Raw genomic sequence first — 18,938 nt, forward strand, 5'->3', positions numbered from 1 at the left:
CACACCCACGTGCCCAGTGCCCTGCTCAGAAAGAGTGCATTATGGCACAACGCTCACATAGCGGGGCCCCAGGGCCTATCTTCCTACTGCCTGAGGTTTGCTTGGAGAACTTCAGAGGCCTTTTCCACCATCCATCCCCTCACCCTTCTCCCCAGAAAGCTACCCTCCCCTTTTCCCTAAGGAGAGCTAGGCACGAGGGTCATGGGGTCTCTATACAAACATGCCCTCCTCACTGAGTCAATGGCCACACCAGGCAGGTCAGGTGTCCTGTAGGTGAGCAGCGTGTTTCCCAAGTGTCCAGGCAACAACCACATAGAACCTGACAGTATCTGCCGCATCTGTCTCCTTTTTCCTCCCTTCTCTTCTCTTCTCTTCTCTTCTCTTCTCTTCTCTTCTCTTCTCTTCTCTTCTCTTCTCTTCTCTTCTCTTCTCTTCCCTTCTCTTCCCTTCTCTTCCCTTCCCTTCCCTTCCCTTCCCTTCCCTTCCCTTCCCTTCCCTTCCCTCCTCTCCTCTCCTCTCCTCTCCTCTCCTCTCCTTTCCTCTCCTCTTCTCTCTCCCTCTCTCTCTCTCTGTTGTGAAAAGGTCAAATGTACATGGCAACCTTTTTCTAAGCCATCTGGCAGCATGCTATGTATTAAAACTAAGAAGAGGATTATATGAGCATGAACAAAAATTTAGGTCATTAACATGGGTTGGGGAGGTCCTAATATGCTGGAAAGCAGGAAACTAATTTAAAAAAAAGAAAAAGATGCTCTGGCCAGTGTGACTAAATGGTTAGAACTTCAGTCCTCTCACCAAAGGGTCGCAGGTTTGATCCTCGGCCCCAGTCAGGGTGCCTATGGGAAGACAACCAATTGATATGTCTCTCTCACATCAATGTTTCTCTTTTTCTCTCTCCTCCTCCCTTTCTTCCACTCTCAATCTCTAAAAAAAAAAAAAAAAAAGAAAGAAAAGAGAAGAAAAAAGAAAGAAAAAGATTTTCAAAGTCTGATATGGTCAGTGGGTGTGTATGTGCAAGAAAGTGGATGCGGGTGACATCTTTTTAAAAAAAACCTTTATTTTGTTCAATACCTCTTATTTTGATAAGGACTCATTTCTATTCTTCACAATCCCAGTCCTCAGAGAACTTCCATTTTTAAAAGAAGGGAATCCAGATAAGCACACGTAGCTGAAGAAAGTTTAAAATACTGGGTTTCCATTCCAGAGCTCTTGCCCAGAGAAGCACTGTCTTCGGGAGAATTAAACCCCTTGACTGCATTCTCGGGGGTGTGGTGAGACCCTGCTGTGGGCTGGGCATTCATTCTCTGGAGGGTCTGGGGATCAAGTAGCCCTGGGTCTCTGGGGCTTCCAGACCAGGAGGGGTTCAGCGGGGTTCGTTTTCCCCTTCATTTTAGATCTACCTGAGGGACTGTCTTCTCAGCTCCTCAATCTTACCAGGGTGGGATAAGCTCTTTAATTTTTTTTTTTAAGTTGCAAATTTGGTGTCTTTGGCTGTAAACAAGTTAAAGAAGCAGGTATGCTCGCTTTGAGGGAAACTGCTGGCCCGTTCCCAGATTGTCCGGGCCTGAGCTGGTATGAGGCCCTCAGCCCATAGTGATGCAGTTGAACTGTTATATTGTGTGTCACATTCCCTAGGATCAGGCCCCACGCGCATGGCCTACGAAAATACAAGCGTTTCTATATCTGACACCTGTCGACAGTGGCGAGGACAAACTTCTTGGCATGAAGCCACACTATGATGGCCTGTTTGGCGGTTGGCATGACGTATTTGAGGCCTCCTTAGGACGAGGCCGTGTGCTTGGGGACATAGGTGAAATTCCGGGGACCGAGTAGGCCTCAGAGGTAAAACAGTTTTCAAAAGAGCGCAAATCGAAAAACAACCCAGGGAAACTGAGAGAAGTTTATTTTCCTCACAAAATTCCTTTGCTCATCACCGCGGACCCTGGGGGAAGAATCTTTTACATCTTCAATTGTTCAAATGGTCCCTGCCCCCAGGGGAGAGAGTAAGGGGTTGGGAAGGAAGAGCGGGAGGTGGCCAAGGGCACAGGAGGCCAAGAAGGGAGCTGCTCTGGCCTTGAGAGAACCTGGTCCCTAGAAAGAGCAGGTTGCTGCAGCCAGGACGGGAGGACATGGGTGTAAGCAGGGATGGCCCTTACCAACTTTGGTGCTTTGAAGAATCTACAGTTAGCTTTGGTTTCATCACCCGTAAGAGAGGAGAATAATACCTCACCCTCGTGCCTTGCAGGACTGTGTGAGAAGTAAGTGGAAAATCATTGGTGGGGGTGCTTTGTAGCCTATGACGCAGCAAGGCCAGGGGTCGATTTCCCCACCCTCGCCATCCCTTTAACCCTCTTGGGTTTCCCTTCCTCCCCACAGGAGCGAATGGACCCTAAACTAGCTGACACCAGGCTCTTAACACAGCTGGAGCAAGGAAGAAGGTCATGACCCTTGGATCTGACAAAGGGCCAGGAAGGAAAGATAGTAACTAACAAAACCAGGCACCTAACAAAGCCGAGGAGGGGGACTGGCACTCGATCCTGCCTGTGCTTGTCCTTGGGAACACGGGCTGCCAGAGAGAGGCCACTGGCTTAAACCAGGTCAGAACCTCGAACTGGGAGAGCAGGACCGGCTCCGCTCCAGCCTGGCAAGCTCATTGCCTAACCTGGGCAGGGCCAAGGTGATGCACTGCTGCCCCATTACCTGAGGAAGGAGTGGCTCCTGGTGACCCCCAGAAAGGCTCAGTTGCCCTCTAGGAGAGGGTCCTCAGTGTGCCAGGTCCAGGGGGAGAGTTGGACCAGCACAGACAGCCCCTGCGGCCTCAGCTGGAGCTGTTTCCCCAGAGACACCTGTCCCTGCGAAGGAGTCCCACGCAGCAGAGGGATTGCTGGACACTCACTCCTTGGGGAGCTTGTGCCTGTCCCTCTAGGAACCTAGGCTGCAGCCCTGCGGGGTGGGGGGTGCTGTGCTCAGGGGAGGGGCGGGGAGAGAAGAAGGGGTCTCATTGTTCTCACTGCAATCCCTTGACTTGGTAAGGGTTGGTGTTGCCACTCTCCATGTCACAGATGAAGCTTCGAGGGGTTCAAGGAAACTGACCAAGTCACACAAGTAGGTTGACAGCAGAGTCAAGACCAACCCTCTGCTGTGTAATTCCAGGCCCACGTCTCACGCGGTGGCCAGGATGCCTCGGCATCAGTGCACATGAACTCAATCGGCTGAGCACATTGCTCCGACTCAGGAGCAGGACCAGTGTGTCCGCATGCCAGGTGCCCTTGCTTCCAGGGTGGGGAGCCTGGGTCCAGCACCTTCACACGATTACTGACTGCCCCAGAGCTGCTGTCCTTCTCCGCTGGCTTGAGGCAGCATGCCAGTGGTCTGTGAGGCCCCCAGCCCTTTCTTTGGTCCTTAGATCTTCTGACTGTCAAATGATTAGGTTGAAGAGAAGAAATGTGCTTTCCTGCTAAGTACTCCCTCATCTCTTGTGAACAGTGCTTGACACGTATTTATTAACTAGAGGCCCAATGCACAAAATTTGTGTAAGGATAGGCCTTCCTTCACCCAGCCACTGGCAGGCACCCCGGACCAGGGCTTCCCTCGCAGTCCTGGCTTCCTCCAGAAGGACGTCTGGTCTAATTAGCATATTATGCTTTTATTATTATAGATTACCCTTTCCTCCAATTCCTGTGGCCAGCTGCAGTGACAGCAAGCACAGTTAATTCATTTCAGAGACCAGGAAACTGAGGAGGGAAGAGAAAGAACTGGCCCCTAAGAAGTGAAGGTGGAAGACAAAATATGTGACTGTGTGACTTTGCATTTATCATAGACTGACAGTTCTATGAATTAATTATTTTCCTGCTCCTAAGCAGATGTTTGTAGTTCTTGTGACCAACCCACCCCTATTGTTACCCAGGGTTTGAGCAGCAATGCCCTGGATCTCTTTAATGTCTTACTGCCGAAGACTGTAAGCCACAAATAGTTCTTCAGGTCTCTTCTTGGATCACCCTGCTGTTAGATGTTTAGCTGTAAAAAGGCATGTGCATATTTGCAATTTTTATCCACCAGTGAAATTTCCCCAACCACTGGCTATATACCACTTTCTTACAAATCCAGCTGGCCTGTACTATTCACCTCCTAACTCTAATTTCTGCCCTTTTAAAAAAATTGATAAGAGAGAGGAAGGAAGAGAGTGAGATAGAAATATCAATGATGAGAGAGAATCATTGATCAGCTACCTCCTGCATGCCCCACACTGGGGATGGATCCCACAACCCAGGCACGTGCCCTGACCAGAAATCGAACAGTGACTTCCTGGTTCATAGGTCAACGCTCAACTGCTGAGCCACGCCAGCCGGGCTAATTTCTGCCTTTTTTCTACAATAGGCTCCTCCTATACCCACTTCTCTTAACTCTTCACCACTCTAAGAAGCGCGCCTGCATTTGCTGGCCCAAAGATTTTAAGTCCCATTGACATGATTTGCTGTGTCTCCTCTTTCATTCTCCCTTATAATAAGGCCCTAAGAGTCCCTTCTAGGGCCTTCTCTCTCTTGTCCACAGTGGGCCTTCTCTCTCTTGTCCACAATCTCATCCAGCCAACTGAGTTTCTTAGAAGCTGAACTGGCTTTTCACCCTGTTTCCTTCCTTTGGGAAGTCACTCTTTCCTGCTCTGGAGCCTCATAACTGGTTCATGGTGAACAAGTGAGGTGGTGTGTTCCTATTATTTTCAGAAGTCCCCTGGTCACAGCACAGCTCTGTGCCCGATACAACATGGCCCCTGGGATTCCTGCTGCCCTTAGTCATGAGATTTCAGAAACCCTCTTGCATCAGGGTTGCAATAACATCGGTCACCACCATCCTTCTTTGATGGGGCTTTCCATTCCAGACTGACATCACCTCATTGCCTAACCTGGGTGAGCCAGGCCCATGCCTCTGCTGCCCCATTTACCTGAGGGAGAGGGCTGATATGAATATAATGAGCTGCTTCTTGAGGCATGACCTCATCTTGTCTTCACTGTTTACTCCTATGTTACAGATGAAGCAACTGAGGCTTAGAGATATCTCAAAACTGGTTCACGGAAGAGCCAGGAATTTGCATCTTGGTTCACCTTGCTACAGAGCCCCACCCCTCTGCACTGCGCTGTAGCGCCTCTCAGTGTCTGACATTCAACTGTGCTTCCTACACCACTGAAGACAGTCAAAGCACAGTTCAAGCCACTCTTGGAGACCTGCTGAGAGCTGGTAGCAAGGTTCCCACCACAAGATCACAACCTCACTGTGCACACACGGTGACAAAGCACAGTCAAAACGTCCGTCGCTGCCCCGGCACGGGGAAGAGACTTGTCTGATTTGGCAGACAGGCAAGGGGCTCTGGGTTGATGGCGAGCCCACCCATGTGCCAGAGGAGGTGGCATTTCAATCACTGCCCTCTCTCCAATCACATAGCTTTGGCAGTGCACATAACTTGAATTTTAAATTAGATAGCTCGGTAAATGTACTTGGTACATAGACAGTTCTTAATACATTTCTATAAAATCCTCAGAAATAGTTTTATCTTTTCAGCATCACCTTTGTCAGAATGGGGGGATAAGGACACATATGTAATAACTTAATCAATAAAGAAATTAAATATATATATCCTATCTAATAAAAGAGTAATATGCAGATTGATCATCACTGCAACACACAATACAGCTGCCCCCATGTGGTCAAAGATCCTGCCCCGTGTGGACAAAAGATGGCCACCACAAGATGGCCAGCAGGAGAGGGCAGTTGGGAGGCACCTGGCCTGCAAGGGAGGGCAGTTGAGAGGGACCAGGCCTGCAAGGGAGGGCAGTTAGAGGTGATCAACCCTGCAGGAGAGGGCAGTTAGGGGTGACCAGGCAGGCAGAGGAGGGAAGTTGGGGGCAAACAGGCTGGCAGGCAGAAGCGGTTAGGAGCAATCAGGAAGGCAGGCCGGCAAGCAGTTTGGAGCCAGCAGTCCTGGATTGTGAGAGGGATGTCCGACTGTGGGATCGGGCCTAAACAGGCAGTCGGACATCCCTCAAGGGGTCCCATATTGGAGAGGGTACATGCTGGGCTGAGGGACAACCCTCCTCCATGCACGAATTTTGTGCACTGGGCCTCTAGTATATATGTGTGTGTGTGTATATATATATATATATATATATATATATATTATCAGTCTGTATTTACTTTTGTTTACCATGATCTGATGGAATATTCTGTGACAAGCTGCCCTCTGCTTCTCTCTTGCCCTTCTCTCTCTCTTTTTTTTTTTAAATATATTTTATTGATTTTTTTACAGAAAGGAAGAGAGAGTGATAGAGAGTTAGAAACATCGATGAGAAAGAAACATCGATCAGCTGCCTCCTGCACACTCCCCACTGGGGATGTGCCCACAACCAAGGTACGTGCCCCTGACCGGAATCGAACCTGGGACCCTTGAGTCCACAGGCCGACGCTCTATCCACTGAGCCAAACCGGTTTTGGGCCCTTCTCTCTCTCTTGATAACCTCATCTTTGTCTACACAGATCTCTATTTATTTTTTCACCTATTTTGTTTTTTAGTTAGACCAACAGCTTTATTGAAAGGTGAGGACAAAGAAAGACAATAAATAAATAAATAAATAAATAAATAAATAAATAAATAAATCTATAATAATAAAATCATAATATGCTAATTAGACCAGACATCCTTCCAGACAAAGCCAGGGCTGCCCGGGTCCCGAGTGCCTGCCAGTGGCTGGAGGGAAACGCGGGTCCCAGGTGCCAGACGGAAGCCGGTACCGGCAGCCAGGGGAAGAAAGGCCTACTCTTGCATGAACTTCGTGCATCAGGCCTCTAGAATTAAATAAATGAAGATGAAGACAGCGGAACTCCCTACCCCCATGGTCTTTGTGGTATTGACCTCAGGTTTGGGGCATCTGGGCATCCTACAGCCCGAGAGTTTTTTCCCACATTTTTATTCCAATTTCTTCACCAATGGTTTTGTTTTTTTTCCACCAGTGTTTTTTAATGTCTGTGCTCACCACTAAACATGGAGACAATGTTTTTGAAGATGTCTTTGAAAGATCTCTAACCCTTACCTCTTCTTTAAGAAGAGCTTTCTTCACATTTTTAAAGCATTTCTGACCATTTTCTGGCATCTTGAAAAGAAAGCAGAGCTTTTTCTCCTTCTTTGATCCTCCTTTTTATTCTAGTTTTAATATCTTTCTATTCAATTCTAGTGGGAGTCCTCATCCACCCATTCCCTCCTCCCAATACATGAGCTTGGCTCTCCAGCTTGATCCTGTTCGTATGCACAATTAGAAAGGGCAGATATCTGCTTTCACACATTACTGTCTTTTGTCTTACACATAAATCCTGTCATGTGTGCTGGCCCATTACCCTTTCTTGCGGATATTATAAGCTGGTATCATTTAGAGTGAAATGACTTTCTTTTAGAACCAAAGTCCTCTAAACCAATTCTAAATATTTGGGTTTATAATCATTTTGTTTTCTCAAGCTATAACATTTTCTCTAAGATCCATTTGAAATTTCTTCCTCCAGGTACACTTCATATACGTATGTAGCTCAGGGAAATGCTGGACCTCTCTGACTCCATCTTGTTCAAGTCTGTCTGTTCCCATGGCCTATAAGCTAATAGCTTCTGCTTAGTCCTGCATATAGCATGCTGATCATTAGAGGAATTCTGCTTGGGACTTAAGGGTTTGGTGTGTGTGTGTGTGTGTGTGTGTGTGTGTGTGTGTGTGTGTGTGTGTGTTAAATATATTTTTATTGATTTCAGCAAGGAAGAAAGAGGGAGAGAGAGATAGAAAGATAGAAACATCAATGATGATAGAGAATCATTGATCGGCTGCCTCCTGCACGCCCTCCCCACCCCCCACTGGGGATCAAGCTTACAACCCAGGCATGTGTACTTGACTGGAATGGAACCTGGGACCTTTCAGTCCACAGGTTGATGCTCTATCCACTGAGCCAAACTAACTAGGGCTATGTGTGTGTTTAAATATATTTTTATGGATTTCAAAAAGGAAGGAGAGGGAGAGAGAGAGAGAAACATCAATGATGAGAGAGAATCATTGATCAGCTGCCTCCTGCACTCCCCATACTGGGGATGGAGTCCGCAACCCAGACATGTGCCCTGACTGGGAATCAAATCATGTGAGAGGGAAACATCATGGTTTGATTCCCGGTCACAACCACTGAGCAACACCCGCCGGGCTTGTGTGTCTTTTTTTAATGTTCTATATCTTTTTAAAAAATATATGTTTTTAATGATTTGAGAGAGAGAGAGAGAGAGAGACAGAGAGAGAGAGAGAGACACTGATCAGCTGCCTCCTAGCCTCCTGCATGCCCCCTAGTAGAGATGGAGCGCACAACACTGGCATGTGCCCTGACTGGGAATCAAACTGGCCACCTCTCCAAGCATGGGACGATGCTCAACAAACTGATCCATACAGGCAACATTACCCTATTGAATATGTGTTTCTTAATTTTTTTCAAAGCATCAAATATCAAATTTGAAAGGTGGGTGGGCCATACCAGCACTTGTTCCTCCCTGCTCTGCCCTCCTCCATCCTGCCCTCCCTGTTCCTCCTGCCCAAACCCCTTCACCTGCCCATAGTACAGGGGAGGCAAAGAGTGAGCAAAAGCAAGCTACTTGGGAAGTTGCCAACCCCAACATGTATCAGAAAAAAATTTTCCCTTTCCCAGGAAAGCAGTAAGTCTGAGAAGAGAGTTATACTTGTTTGGCTGCTTTTATTGTGAGATTTATTGCTAATTTGGTTTTGTTTGGCTAGTCATTTAATCCTAATTGAATCAAAGTAGCTCTTAGGAATTATAGACAGGTCACTTTGATGTCCCTTAGGTCTCTTCTAAATGCACTGATGTGGGGAGGGGAGCTCAAAGACACTGCAGGTGCTGAGCCACTAAGGAACATGGGCCCAGGTGGGGAACCCTGGAGGCTGACCTCATAAACCAGCCGCCTGGTGAGAACAGTGGAAACTGAAGTGAGGACACAACCAACCGAGAAGAGCCAGGAAACTCTCAAACTACCCGGTTGTTCAGCTCCCACCACATGTGGTGGACTTCATTCTGCAGGTGAGGCCTCTAATCATAAAAGGGAACCACTCCTGTACTTTATGACTGAGAGAGAGGCACATGACAAGCGCCCTCCCCCAAGGGGAAAGTTGGAGGCCCCACCGCAGATCCTTTGGCCATGCTCCATTCCTCCCAGGACCCTCTCCACCTCTGTTCTGAATTTGCCCCTCTTTTCTCTACCTGGTCCCTCTAGATGGACGCTGATTGGACTATCTGCCTAACTTTCACATTTGGCTTTGAGGAGAAAAGTCCCACCCCAACCCTCGACGGCTGGCCCCTATCACTTCGACTGTGCTCTGACCTCTCTTTAAGAAGCCAGGGCCAGAGTCCCAGGGTGGTGACCATAATAAACAGAAAGTCAGATAAAAGTGCCACGTGACTAGATGGTTTACAGGGAGCTGGAAGCATATGTCCATGTTCCTGAGGCCCAGGCAGCACAGAGAATGTGCATCAGTGAGCAGATGAGAAACAGGGGACATGCCCCAGGGAGATGCCCAGAGGTGGAGCATCAGCAGCTGAAATGAGATCCCCAAGAAGAGGGGCCTCCAGCAGTGCCCAAGGCCCACTGAGAGAGTTGTACTCTGTCCATGTTCTCAGGCCAGCGGTAGACAGAAACAGGAAAGGGGTAGAGGTGGGGAGGGCTTCCATGAGGGGCAGGGAGAAAGAGCAGAAACACCTCCCCAGACCTGAAGCTTCACCCTGGCCAGAGAACACCTGATGGCCTTGCAGCCACACTGGACCAGAAATGAAAGCCAAGCTGTCCCAGAGATCTTCAGAGGGCTCTGGGGCTGCAGGGGTCACCTTTCGGGGGTTTCACTAGATTTTATGGTCCTGGATATCTGGATGATTTGCTAACACATGCTTGCTGCAGAGTAAGTGCTCAATGAATATGAAGTTAATTCATACATGTTACATAGTAAAGGTATACTGTGGCCTGAATGTTTGTGTCTCTCCAGAATTCAGATGTAGAATCCTAAACCCCAGAAATGATGGTATTAATGACAGTGAAACCCTCATGACTGACAACGATGTGCAAGAGAAACATAACCCCACCTGGAATTGAACCTGAGACCCAGGTATGTGCCCTGACCTAAAATCGAATCAGCAACCTTTTGGTGCACAGGACAACACTCAACCAACTGAGCCACTCCACCTCTGTTCTGAATCCCAGGAAGATCCTTAGTCCTTTCTGCCATGTGAGCTAGCTCATACACACCAAAAAAAAAAAAAGTCTGCAACCCAAAAGAGATCCCTCACTCAACCATGCTGGCCCTCTGATCTCAGACTTCTAGCCTCCAGAACTATGAGAAAGAAATTTCTGTTGTTAATCCACTCAGTCTCTGGTATTTTGTTGTAGCAGCCTGAACACACTAATACAAGGTTTTATATTTACACTAGTGACCCGGTGCACAAATTCATGCACATCAAAAGGAAATTAATTAGAAGAAATATTTTAATATCCCTATTCATCCTTTCTCTATAATAGAAGTGTCAACCAAATTCACGATCGACAATGACAGATGGAAATACACATGTGCGATAGGCGCCAGTGAGAGCTTTATATGTATCACACATGCATGAGTCAACCTAGCCTTTTATGTATATAGAATAAACTTGCTTAATTAGACCTGCTTTCTGATTTAGCTAAACTTTTTCCAGCCCAGTGAAGCACCCCAACTTCTCTTTCAGGTAATTGTCAGCAACACAGCAGTAAATATCAACATGAAGCAGATTATTACTGTAGATCATGCAGGGAGAACAAAGGGTAAAATATTTAACTGCAGCAGTGTTTGACTATATTCTGTGCAGTGAGAAAACCTGAGGTCATTTTCAAGGTCTACCATTTCTTACTTCTTTTCAGTCAGGTCAAGTTTCTAAACTTTCTAAATCTCTGTTTTCCAGCTAATGAAAAGAAAATAGGATTTTACCGAGTCTCCTATCTTCCTACTTCAGGACTTCATGTTGATCAAATGAGATGAGGCATGGGAAAACCCTTCACAACCATTTGGTTAAAGTGTAAAATATTTGCACCTGGCAATAAAGCAAGTCATGTTCCCGGGCTGAAGAAACTCCAAGGAGGCTAGTTACTAGGGAGAGGAAGCTGGGTGTTGCTATGTGACATCATTACCTGGCACCTACAGCCACCATTTCCAGGCTGGGCTGGGCTGTGGGCCACACTTTGTGCCATGGCAGCGTCAGCTGCGATTTGGTGGGGTGTCACTCCATGGTGGTGGTGGGGCCTGTGTCCCACTTGGGAGAAGCCAAGTGTTGCTTTGTTGGCACCAGGTCCGCAGTGCCGTTTCTCTGTAAGTGGCCAGTACGTATCATGGCAGCTCCTGTGTTGAGCATCTGTTCCCAGTGGTCAGTGCGCATCATAGCAACCAGTCAGACAGGTGGAGGGACACATAGCATATTAGCCTTTTATATATATAAAGCTAGAGGCCTGGTGCACAAAATTCATGCATGGGGTGGTGGGGGGTCCCCTAAACCCAGCCTGCACCCTCTCTAATCTAGGAACCCTCAAGGGATGTCTGACTGCCTGTTTAGGCCTGATCCCAGTCGGACATCCCTCTCACAATCCAGGACTGCTGGCTCCCAACCGCTTGCCTGCCTTCCTGCCTGATTGCTCCTAAACGCTTCTGCCTGCCAGCCTGATCACCCCCTAACCATTCCCCTGCCAGCCTGATTGATGCCTAACTGCTCCCCTGCTGGCCCAATGGTCCCTAACTGCCCTCCCCTGCTGGCCTGATCACCCCCAACTGCCCTCCCCTGCCAGCCATCTTGTGGTGGCCATCTTGTGTCCACATGGGGGTGGCCATCTTTGACCACATGGGGGCAGCCATCTTGTGTGTTGGAGTGATGGTCAATTTGCATATTACCTCTTTATTATATAGGAATTGGGGAAAAGGGAAGTAGATGAGCAAATGTTGGCACTGATGAATGACTTAATCAAGAGAGAAAGCGAGTCCCATGGCCACTCTCAGCCACACCCATTCTAGCAAGGCACAGGAGTGGAACTGGTTGAAAAGATTGGGGAATCCTAATCTATAACTTTCTCTATGGCACCCAGCACAAGAGATACATTCACAAGGGTGCTGAACAAATTCTTTTTAACAAAAGCTATTATAGCACCAATTCAGAGAAGGCAATACTTTGAGTCATCTGGTCTTCAAAGGAATTAGCTGCAGCAGGTGGGTCCCCCCAATATGTGTCTATTGGGGTCTTCATTAATACTATACTCCGTAAGGCCAATACCATCCCTGCCAAGATTCCAGCATCCTCAGCACCTCCCACCTCCAGCCCAAGGAATTCTACACCCAGTTCAGACTGCTGGTTCCCAACACTCTACAGATATGGTCCTCCAAGTATGTTCCATGGGTCCAGTTGGGGGGATTGTGTCCACAATACCCTTTCAGTGGATCTGGGAGGCCAAAACTATTCTCATAATAGTACCAAGATATCATTGCCTTTTTCACTATGATGGCATCTTGCACTGAGGTCAAAAGCAATGGTGAGTAAAATTACTAACCCTGCCAAAACCGGTTTGGCTCAGTGGATAGAGTGTCGGTCTGCGGACTGAAAGGTCCCAGGTTCGATTCAGGTCAAGGGCATGTACATTGGTTGCGGGCACATCCCCGGTGGGGGGTGTGCAGGAGGCAGCTGGTCGATGTCTCACTCTCATCAATGTTTCTAGCTCTCTATCCCTCTCCCTTCCTCTCTGTAAAAAATCAATAAAATATATTTTTTTAAAAAATTACTAACCCTTTAGCATGAATCCAGTCTCCTGTACTAGTTAGTAGTCATTCTATTCTTTACCACCACATAGTCTCATTTAAAAAAAAAAAAGCCAGTTTCACCTAAGAATATTTTGCAGAAATAGTAAAATTGTTATTTTATTAAATTCAACCCTGGATTGCCCATCCTTAGTATGCTACTAAGTACAATGGGCATTCAAGAGTTGAATTTAAGTTATAAAACAGTCATCTGCATGTTCTCTCCTTGCCAGGCTGGAGTGGCTCCGTTGGTTGAGTGTCATCCTATGCACCAAAAGGTTGCCAGTTTGATTCCAGGTCAAGACACATACCTGTGTTTTAGGCTCAATTCCCAGTGAGGGTATATTTCTCTCACATATCAATGTCCTTGGATGAGGAAAAAAAAGATTAAATGTTCTCTCCTTTTCCAAGTGCATATCTGTGTAAAGTTGGATTATCACGTATTTCAAATTCAAACAACGTGTTCCCACAGGTGGAGTGCAGGCATGCTTCTATAAAGCCAGATAGAGATTTTCAAAAAGAGATTTGCAAAATTATTTTTTAGGTGCCACTCTTCCCCTTCCTTTTTGTTTTAGAAATATAGTTATTTTTCATGAAACTATGTTATTTATGTTAACATATAATGTTTTTTTATTTCTACTTTTTAAGTTATAAATAAATATGTAAAATATATTTAAATATTAAAATTCTTCTCAGTTTTAAATTCAAGCCTGGAAAATACTGATAGATAGATCCCACGTAAACAAAAGCTCTTGGAGTCCTCTGTAATTTTTACATGTTTAAATGGTCCTAAGACCACAAGTGTAATCTGTAGGAAAGGAAATCTGTCCACTGAGAGACTACAGGGAGAGAATTGCAGAAGCCCATGAAATAAACATTCCCTCTGTCACAGTTTCCTAACTAGCAATTTTCGACATTTTAGCCCATCCCAGCTCTAGTCTTTGTGAGTCATGAGTAATCCTGTTTAAAATCCTTACTGAGTTCTCTTTCAATGTGCCTTGTTGGAGAACACACTTAAGCAAAGGCTGGGTGTTTGAGCCACAACACCGTGATCCAGAAACCTGCAGACACCCATTGGCCACTTAACCTTTGTAGGTGAAGTAGGCAGGAAGCAAGAACATGTTCCTGTCTGGCCTCGAAGTCTTCGTCCATTAGTGGGCCTGTCTCAGGCACAAGTTTTCCCACGATGCTAGATTCTCCCTTGGTTCTCCAGGACACTGTGTCAGTTACATCCCCGTGTCCGCCAGTTTTCCTTCTGCTTCCTGCTACTGCCCTTGTATTATTTCATGAATGTCGCTTTGCTGGTGAGGATTCAGGATATTCTCTTTGTAAGGACACATTTAGACCACATAATGCAGTTTATCGATTCTTTCCTCATGGGTTATGCCTTTGATGTCATATCTAAACCCAATCCAGATCCAAACTGGAGGACTTGGGTTTGGGTATCATTGCCAAACCCAAAGTCACCCAGATTTTCTCTTCTGTTATCTTCCAAGAGTTTTATAGTTTTGCATTTTACATTTACATCTTTGACCCATTTTGAGTTACTTCTAGTGAAGGGTATAAGGTCTATGTCTAGACTCATTTTTTTAAATTAAATCTTTATTATTCAGATTATTACAGATGTTCCTCTTTTTCCCCCCCAAAGCTCCCCTCCACCCAGTTCCCACCCCACCCCATGCCCTTACCCTCCCCACTGTCCTCATCCATAGGAGTATGATTTTGTCTAGTCTCTTCCAGCACTCGCACACCCCTTTCCCTGCCCCCCCTGAGGATTGTCAGTGCACTCCTTTTCTATGCCCCTGATTCTATTATATTCACCAGATTATTCTGTTCATCAGATTTTTTATTCACTTGATTTTTAGATTCACTTGTTGATAGATATGTAGTTGTTGTTCATAATTTTTATCTTTACCTTTTTCTTCTTCCTCCTCTTCTTAAAGAACTAGTGACCCGGTGCATGAAATTCATGCACATTAAAAGGGGATTAATTAGAGGAAATAATTTAATATTGATATTTGCCCTTTCTCTATAATAGAAGTGTCAGAGATGAAAGAAAATTAGTAAAATGTATATGAAAACCTTCCTCCTGTCAGAGTCTGGGGCTTACCACAGGACCCAGAGTCAAGTCCCCACCTACCCACATGTACCTCAAAATCACATGAGACCCAGACCCGGCTGCCCCTCTCCCCATTGGGCTAGATCCAGACCCAGCCAGTCCCACCCTTGTCAAGCCCTGCTGGGCAGGGGGCGTAGCCTCAGGTCCCCTGGCCAGGCACCAGGATGGGGGCATGGCCTGAGGTCCCCCAGCCCAGACCAGGGCCGGTGGCATGCCTTGAGGTCCTCTGTCAAGCCCTGCCAGGTGGGGGACACGGCCAGAGAACCCCTGTCAAGCCCCGCTGGGTGGGGGGTGTGGCCTGAGGTCCCCTGTCAAGCCCCATGGGGGCGGGGGAGGGCGTAGCCTCAGGTCCCTGCAGATTGCTCATTAAGGCTCCTTCTGGGAACTTGGCCTCAGCTGTGGGTGCAGCCATCTTTGTGACAGAGTGATGGTCAATTAGCATATTCCCTCTTTATTAGATAGGATACTTTTCAGCATTTCATATAATACTGGTTTGGCGGTGGATCTGAATGTGGTTGCCCACAGCACCATTTGTTGAAAAGACTATCTTTGTTTCACTGTATTGCCTTTGTTCATTTGTCAAAGATCAGTTGACTATATTTATGAGGTTCTATTTCTGGGCTCTCTATTCTGTTCCATTGATCTATTTGCCTTTTCTTTGGCCAATACCACACTGTGTTAATTATTGTCACTTTAGAGTAAGTCTTAAAGTCAAGTAGCATCAGTCCTCCCACATGGATACTCTCCCTCAATATCATCCTGGCTCTCTGGGCCTCTCCCAGTTCAGATTTCCATGGTTCCCCACAGGCAAAGCATCCTCTTCTCACTCTGTGGATGGTCATTTCTCCAGGCTTCCTGGGACTTGGGGAGGAACCTGTGCACTCAGTGAACATCCCTTCTTAAGTCCCTTCTTACGAATATCTCCTCTTAAAAATACCCCTTATTTCAGCGCTGGCTTCCCCCCTTCCCCCAAACCAGGGGCCCAGACTTTCAGACATGCCCTTGCTTAGAATATCCAGGGACTCCCAAGGATCAGAGAATAAAATGTGAGTTCCTCCCTGTGTCCTACAACACCTCGCTTGTGTGTCTTTCTTCTCCTTCTCTCCCCTTCACCCATTAGGCTGCAGCCACCTTGGTCACCGTTATGTCCCTTGGCCAAGCTCTCTCTCACCCTGACTTTGAGCCTGCTCAGCCTCCCTGGTGGGGAAGCCCCTTTTGCTCCCTCAGGTCACCCTCACATGCCACCTCTGCAGAGAAACCTTGCTTCACTTCTATCGCTATAGGAGTAACCTCCCCGTGTTCTCTCCGTTATGACCCCTTTTATTTCCTTCGAGGCATTTATCAAAAGTATGCAAGTATCAAGGAGCATTTGAGATCTTGCTTCCTGGCAATTGTCAGTTTGGGCTCAAATAAACTCATAAAAAAATATCCAAGTATCTTGCTTGTTAGTTTACTTGCTAACTAGCTATCTCTCGGATGGAATATAAGCTTTCAAGGACTGGGAGTTGCCTACCTTATTCTTCACATAGTATGCCCTCAATAAATATTTATAAATGAAGGAGTGAATGAATGAGCTGGAGGCAATCCTCCATCCATGTTTGTTTGTTGCTGCTGTTGTTGTTTTCTGAAGTAAAAAAGACAGTCTGCTTTCCACCTGTAGAAAATATTTTCCCTTCTCTGAATACCCTCTTGGGAACCCTAAGGCTTTTTTTTTTTTTTTAGGCTTTGGAAACCGAAAACAAGGAAAGAAAGTTCCTTTCAGGCAAAGACAACTTCTGCTTTTCATCCTGCCAAAAACCTCAGCTGAAGGGGAGAAAGGGCGCAGGGCTGGTTACTTTATTGAGTGTGGGGTGTGAAGATTGGAGAGGAGGGAGGGGGAAAAGAAAAATTCAAGGAGGAAAAAACCCAAATTAATCTCTCTAGAGGTTGCCCAGCTCGCCTCCCTGAAGGTGTCCTGGGATAGTTCCTGACAGCTGAGCGATGGTGGGGCAGAGAGCCACTGCCTTTCACACAGAGGCGCTGGCATCAGCTCAATTCGCCAACCAGCCTCATTCCCGGTCCTGGACTCTTGTTCCAACAGGACCCGACCTTCAGGCAACGCTAGGCGGGGGAGTCTGAATGGTGAGGGAGAGCCCTGCTCCTTCTTAAGCGCCTGTGAGTCAGGCCAGGGCTGGAACACCCGCCTGCCGCCCGCCCGCCCGCCCGCCGCTGTCCTTCAGAGCCAGGAGAGCGGCCGGGAGCCCGCACCTGCACCCACACCTCCACCGCCATGGCCGACCAGCTGACAGAGGAGCAGCTGGCCGAGTTCAGAGAGGCCTTCTCCCTGTTCGACAAGGACGGGGACGGCACCATCACCACCCAGGAGCTGGGCACCGTCATGCGGGCCCTGGGCCAGAACCCCACGCAGGCCGAGCTCGAGGGCATGGTGAGCGAGATTGACCGCGATGGCAACGGCACCGTGGACTTCCCCGAGTTCCTGGGCATGATGGCCAGGCGCATGAAGGACAGGGACAGCGAGGAGGAGATCCGCGAGGCCTTCCGCGTGTTCGACAAGGACGGCAACGGCCTGGTCAGCGCGGCCGAGCTGCGGCACGTGATGACCAGGCTCGGGGAGAAGCTGAGCGACCAGGAGGTGGACGAGATGATCCAGGCGGCGGACGTGGATGGGGACGGGCAGGTCAACTACGAGGAGTTCGTCCGCATGCTGGTCTCCAAGTGAGGAGCTGGCAGGGGCCGCAGCCCCGGGCTGTCCCCACTCCGCCCTGCGGGGGGACCTGCCTGCTTCTGGCTGCAGCAGGAGCCTCAGGCCCTGCATCGCTTCCCTCCACCCGCCAGCGTCCCAGGCCCTGCTTCTTCCCGCCCAGGTGAGGTCAGGCCGGCTTTCCGCCTCTCACTTTGTCTCCTATTTCCTGCCAACCGCCTCCCACCCTCTTCGCACCCAGAATGACACAGAGGCCGCTGGCTGGCAAGCCCAGCACAGCCTGAGTGCCCCGGTTCCTCGGGAGCAGAAGGAAAAGTGACATCTCTCTACAGGACCAGGAGCAGAAGGATGAGTGGAAGTGGCTCTGACTGGGCCATCGGTGGGGAGGGTGCGATGTGACATCACAGAGTCCCTGGCCCGGTCCCTAAAAGGCACTTGGCACTGGGACCGGGACGGTAGCCCTCACACTTCATCGGCTGCTGGATCCGGGCAGGTGAAAGGAACCCTGCCCTGGAGCGAGGTGGCGACAGAGCCTCTGCCAACAGAGACCCAGGCTTCCTGGGAAACAGCACTGGCTTCCACGGAGCGCCTGCCCCTTGTCTCAGTCTTCACCAAACCCCCGTGACTCATCTTTGGAAGGTGGGAGTAAAGCCAGGGTCTGTTGTAACATGTCTGTATTCATCTTCTTGGAGGGAAATTTTAATGAAAGGGAGAAGGAAGCCATAGGGGGAATAAATAAAACACCTGTGTTCCTGTGGTCTTTCTTGCTTTTCTTTCTTTCTTTTTTTTTTTTTCTTTTCTGAAATGGTCTTTGTTAAGTGCACGGTTTAAACAATGTTAGAATCTTCACTTTTGTGCCTTTTTAAAATGCAGTGAAAACTTATATGGTGGGCATAGCAAAAAGGGACGAGTCTGCATAAGGTGAATCTTGAATTTTTATTGCAAATTAAATGGATCAGTCGGCAGCAGAGAGTGGTTAAAACTCCACACAGCCTCCCCAGGAGCTGAGGCGATAATTATAGCTGGGAAGGTGCTCTGATCACTTCCCCTTTCTCCTGCATTCACTCTCCGGTGCTGTGCGGGCTGTGTGGTTAGAGGAGGGTGACGGGTAGAAAGTGCTAACTGCATGCCCGGCATGTGTGGGGCCAGAGCCGGTTACTTGCATTCTACCAGAGTTCTCACCAGATAACCCAGGGGCTGGAGGGGCCTTGTTAGACATTGTTTTAGTTCCAAAGGAGGCAGTGTGTTG

The 18,938-nt window shown here is 47.9% G+C and overlaps 1 protein-coding gene across 1 annotated transcript; it reads left to right on the forward strand.

The window, feature by feature from the left end:
- The first annotated feature begins 17,101 nt into the window (after window positions 1-17,101).
- On the forward strand, window positions 17,102-18,446 carry LOC103298573 (calmodulin-like protein 3). Its single transcript, XM_028130898.2, has one exon. The coding sequence runs from the start codon at window positions 17,258-17,260 to the stop codon at window positions 17,705-17,707; it is 450 nt and encodes a 149-aa protein (XP_027986699.1). The 5' UTR covers window positions 17,102-17,257; the 3' UTR covers window positions 17,708-18,446.
- Window positions 18,447-18,938: the final 492 nt, after the last annotated feature.

This window comes from Eptesicus fuscus, chromosome 2 (genome assembly GCF_027574615.1).
Source record: "Eptesicus fuscus isolate TK198812 chromosome 2, DD_ASM_mEF_20220401, whole genome shotgun sequence".
In the NCBI taxonomy this organism is placed as follows: Eukaryota; Metazoa; Chordata; class Mammalia; order Chiroptera; family Vespertilionidae; genus Eptesicus; species Eptesicus fuscus.

Coding starts and splice junctions, on each gene's coding strand:
- LOC103298573 (XM_028130898.2), top strand. CDS start 17,258: ATGGCCGACCAGCTGACAGAGGAGCAGCTGGCCGAGTTCAGAGAGGCC.